At 47.5% G+C, this 5,000-nt stretch overlaps 1 protein-coding gene across 4 annotated transcripts in view; it reads right to left on the reverse strand.

Annotated features, from left to right (window-relative positions):
• LOC127956237 (tyrosine-protein phosphatase non-receptor type 12-like) overlaps nt 1-5,000 on the reverse strand; it is an 18,283-nt gene that overhangs the window by 2,374 nt on the left and 10,909 nt on the right. Inside the window, exons 11-16 of one of the 4 annotated variants that reach the window (XM_052554051.1) lie at nt 4,837-4,935; nt 4,363-4,448; nt 2,731-3,305; nt 1,428-1,499; nt 855-901; nt 700-784 (exon numbers count right to left, since the gene is read on the reverse strand). In XM_052554051.1, coding sequence (XP_052410011.1) covers nt 700-784; nt 855-901; nt 1,428-1,499; nt 2,731-3,305; nt 4,363-4,448; nt 4,837-4,935 — 964 coding nt within the window. The remainder of the gene's footprint in view (nt 1-699; nt 785-854; nt 902-1,427; nt 1,500-2,730; nt 3,306-4,362; nt 4,449-4,836; nt 4,936-5,000) is intronic. The other 3 variants (XM_052554052.1, XM_052554053.1, XM_052554055.1) reach the window with 3 other exon arrangements.

Raw genomic sequence — 5,000 nt, forward strand, 5'->3', positions numbered from 1 at the left:
TTTGCCGTCAGGCTGCTATTTCATCACCTCACGGGAGAAATCAGATGAATGTCTGGGATACAGCTAACAGCTAACATTAGCACATTAACTCTCAAATAAAGCTGTGTGTTCTCCCACGATGCCCTGAGATGCTGCAATTGAATTAAAATATTACTTTTTTGTGTGTATAATAATCAAAATCATATTTTTTGTGTAAACAGTAAAGAATTAACTGTGAATGTCAGAATCTGTCACAATAAACGCACACTGGCATTGAAGGGATATTCACCCAAACTTTCTTATTTCTCCATGATTTAATGGCCCTCAAGGCATCCCAGGTGTATAGGACTTTCTTCTTTCAGACAAATCCAAGCAGATTGATATTAGAAATTGTCCTGGCTCTTCCAAGCTTTGTAATGGCAGTGAATGGATGTTATTTTTCAACAGCCCAAAATAAGTCCAATAAAGCGCACCCATCCATAATAAGAATACACATATCCATATTTTAAACTTTATAAATAGTAATCTCTGCTTCTTAGCGCTGACAATAGAGCGGCGTTCGGAGGATGATGGAGGCGTATCGTTAGCGAGAACCAATGTTTATTTACAGGAGCGAAGGAAGCGATGTGGTTTGATCTGGTGGTGAGTGTGATGAGTGTGAGCGGACGAGCTCGACACACACAGCGCCACCTAGTGCACTCGCTCGGTCTCCACACTCACCGCTGCACACACACACTTGTGACGAGGGAAACTGTGACGTACCGCTCTGTGGAGGACGAGCAGGAGCTTGTGTGTCTGCAGACGCCTGTGGAGAGAAGAGACAGACGTTAAAGCTCTTGCTCTCAGACGCTTCAGCAGAAACAGACTCGTCTCACCTCGTCTGAAGACACTTCGGCCGCCGCCGGCTTCACATCTGCGGGGTCTGAATGAACATGAGAGAAACGTTACAGGAAGTTCAGCCAGACAAGAGAACGAGCGGCTCTCTGACGACACACTATCACCTCACTAATGAAACAGACGAGTTTAATGACTGAGCCCTTAACCTGCCATCAGTGATCAATGCTCTTCAAACGTACAAAATCCACACACACACACACACACACACACACACTCACTCACTCACACAGACAAACACTCACACACACACACACACTCACACAGACAAACACACAAAAGTGGTTTTGACCGAATGCTTTTCAATAAGTTCATAGATAAAGGGTTTCCTATGTTTCCCAGCATGCCTGGTTGTTTTATTGCATCTGTGTTAATGGTGAATCTCAGTAGGCTGTGTGTGTGTGTGTGTGTGTGTCACGAAACTTATGTTTACCAAGAGCGACCGGGCGAAACTACACACAATGAAACTGAAGTAAATGTTCTGGATTGTGTGCGCTGTGCTTCTGTCTCAGGCCTCTGCTGCCCTCGTGTGGCTGCACACAGTAAAGACGCACCTGTGGCCAACAGGAAGGACTCAGCGGTTCGCTCAGGAACAGGGGGGGGCAAATCTTCACTGTCGTCACAGTCTGGGGCAAAAAGAGCACCATTACCAACCAGAGCGCTCTCTCTCTCTCTCTCTCTCTCTCTCACACACACACACACCCCGCTGAACGCAGCATCAACACCTGACACGAGCCCGCCAGCCCTGACCCCCGATCATCACACGACCGTCATGCCTTTAGCCCCACAAACCTACTGAGTGCCCTAGCATTAGCACATTAGCACAGCCCAGAGGCAGAAAACAAGCTGCATTTGATCAGGTGACCTAAAGATCCCAGGAGCATCTCTGGACACACACACACACACACACACACGGCCAGATCAGCTGACAGAACTTAAAGGGACTGGAAGAAGAACTGGAAAATGTACTTCTTTTCCTAAAGTACCATGGATTACACAGTCCTCCACTTCCTAAAGACAGAGTCTGTCACAGCGATGCTTAAATCACTCACTTCCTGTTTGCATGTGTCAATCATTTTTGATCAAATGAGAGTCGAGTGACTCGAAGGAAAGGAGAGATGGGAAAGAAAGCAGACGGAGAAGCAGCGTGTGTGTGTGTGTCTGAGTACGTACTTGAGGTGTGTGTGTGTGTGTGCACATACTCGAGGTGTGTGTGTGTGTGCACGTACTCGAGGTGTGTGTGTGTGTGTGTGTGTGTGTGTGTGTGTGCACGTACTCGAGGTGTGTGTGTGTGTGTGTACGTACTCGAGGTGTGTGTGTGTGTGTGTGTGTGTGCACATACTCGAGGTGTGTGTGTGTGTGCACGTACTCGAGGTGTGTGTGTGTGTGTGTGTGCACGTACTTGAGGTGTGTGTGTGTGTGTGGGTGCACGTACTCGAGGTGTGTGTGTGTGTGTGTGTGTGTGCACGTACTTGAGGTGTGTGTGTGTGTGTGTGTGTGCGCGCATGCATGTGTGTGTGTGTGTGTGTGTGTGTGTGTGCGCATGCGTACTCGAGGTGTGTGTGTGTGTGTGTGTGTGTGTGTGTGCGCTCAAGGTGTGTGTGTGTGTGTGTGTGTACTCAAGGTGTGTGTGTGTGTGTGTACTCAAGGTGTGTGTGTGTGTGTGTGTGCGCGCATGCGTGTGTGTGTGTGTGTGTGTGTACTCGAGGTGTGTGTGTGTGTGTGCACATACTCGAGGTGTGTGTGTGTGCGCATGCGTGTGTGTACTCGAGGTGTGTGTGTGTGTGTGTGTGTGTGTGCGCATGCGTGTGTGTACTCGAGGTGTGTGTGTGTGTGTGTGTGTGTGTGTGCACGTACTCGAGGTGTGTGTGGGCGGTCTCTGGTGGGTGGTGGGCGTCGGTGTGACTCTGGGGGGGGTGTGGTCTCTGTGCTGTGTGCTGCTGCTCGTGGAGAGTGTGTCGGGGGGGTCCGAGTGCAGTGGGTTGGTGAAGCTCAGTGCTGTCCGGCCGGACTCAGACTGACTCTTCTCCTTCAGCAGCAGGAGGTCGGGTCGCAGAGGCTCGTCACACTCCTCACACACACAGCTGGTGTTGGAGAGCTTGAGGGTGTGTGATCGCTGCGGAGCGCTGTTCCCCTCGAAGCTGCGAGGACCCTCCTGCAGCGGCACCTTCCTGATCTCGATGGCCAGCGTGTGCTCCAGGCGCCGCTCCGGACCGTCCTGCCCCGGCTTGCTGTAGTTCTCGTTGAGGTCAGGGTTCTGGTCAGACGCCAGCACGTGCAGGACGGGTTTGGGATGGTAGCGGTCGTTGTCCTGCCGCACGTGTGTGACCGTAGGGAAGGCCGAGGGTGGAGACGGCGTGAGGATGGGTGGAACGGGCCGTGGCTCTGGAGGCTGCAGAATCTCCTCCTTCACGTCGCCCTCGGCCTGATGACTGAGACACAAGAGACATGAGCTGACCCTCCACAGACTCATTCAGGACACCAGCTCATGAGGAAACACAGCAGATGACATGAAATACACACGTGACCCTGCAGCACAGAAGCAGTCTTCAGTAGCACAGGTGTATTTACACCAATACACAACAAGACACTGTGAGTCACAATTATACATTTCTCCTTTATGACACAAATCATTAGGATATTAAGTAAAGATCATGTTCCATGAAGATATTGTATATTTACTATCATAAATATATCAAAACTTAATTTTGAATTAGTAATATGCATTGCTAAGAACTTCATTTGGACAACTTCTCAATATTTTTGGCACCCTCAGATTATAGATTTCATACATCAACAGAAAGCTTGTTTATTCAGATGATGTATAAATCTCAATTTCCAGAAAATGGACCCTAATGACTGGTCTGTGGTCCAGGGTCACATATTCTCTAAATACTAATACTCTAAATCTACACATGTGACCTGTGCTGGAAAATGAGTGTGAATGCACAGGGACTAATTCTGAGATGCGTGCAAAATAAACTTCAAAACAAAAAATTTAGTCAAAGTGTATGTTTTCACAAGAATTAGTTCATCTAGCTCTCCCAATGCTCCCAATAGTTATTTAACATCTAAAATGATCTTTATTTGTATGTTTTCTGAGAGTACCATCTTTTCTCCGCTCACTTCTCGTGCTTCTCCTAAAGAGCACAATCCCAATAACTACACACAGAATTACAGGACTTCAGTATTCATGCTTTGGAACCTTCAGAAAACTTTACCTTTCCTCAGAATTGACTTCAAACAGGTGTAGCATTTTTTGTCCGATTCCAATAAATAATACTTCATTTTAAAGCTTTTTTAATGGACAATTTTGAACATTTGCTCATTGTGAATCATTCTGCCAGCACCAGTCACATATACGCTCTAAATTCCACAATAAATAAAATTGCAATGATTAATATGTACACTGTGAAATGATTCTCTCTCTACATTTCTTCATTGGGTGATGAGGCTCTGGAGGCGTGTCCCAAGGGGGCGGAGTCTCACCTGCGGATGCGGGGCGGTTTAGGAGGGGGCGTGTCCCATCTCTCCTCATCTGAATTCTGACCAGGCTTTTCTGGGCTGCCCTCGTCCTGCAGAGTGTGTGTGTGTGTGTGTGTCGGAACAAGGACAAACCAAACACATGAGTGTAAAACACTAGAACTTCTACATTACAAACAGAGAAATGAAAATACAGAAAATAGAAAAGAACTGAATGAAGATATTACAGCCTCAAACTGACACTTACAGCCCTGTGTGTGTGTGTGTGTGTGTGTGTGTGAGTGCGTGCACAGTCAGACCACATTGTGTCTCTATATCTGGCTTTTCAAACAGGAAGTAAAGCATCATTGTTTCTATTGTTCATTGTTTAAATGATTTCAACGGCCATTCCTGTCTTTCTAGAAGAGATCTAATCCAGGCAGCTCATTTTGTGCGTGCGCGCGTGCGTGTGTGTGTGTGTGTGTGTGTGTGTGGTCTTACCATCCCGTCTGTGAGCTCAGTGTTAGTCGGACTCTCCAAAAGCATCAGCTGTTTCTGGAAGAGCTGTGCGATCGCTCGATGAACTAACTCGTACTGCTCCTGACACACAGAGACACAGGAGGCTAGTGAATCAATCCTGCGCTGGTTTGATACGTGTGTGTTAT

This window comes from Carassius gibelio, chromosome B4 (genome assembly GCF_023724105.1).
Source record: "Carassius gibelio isolate Cgi1373 ecotype wild population from Czech Republic chromosome B4, carGib1.2-hapl.c, whole genome shotgun sequence".
Classification (NCBI taxonomy): Eukaryota; Metazoa; Chordata; class Actinopteri; order Cypriniformes; family Cyprinidae; genus Carassius; species Carassius gibelio.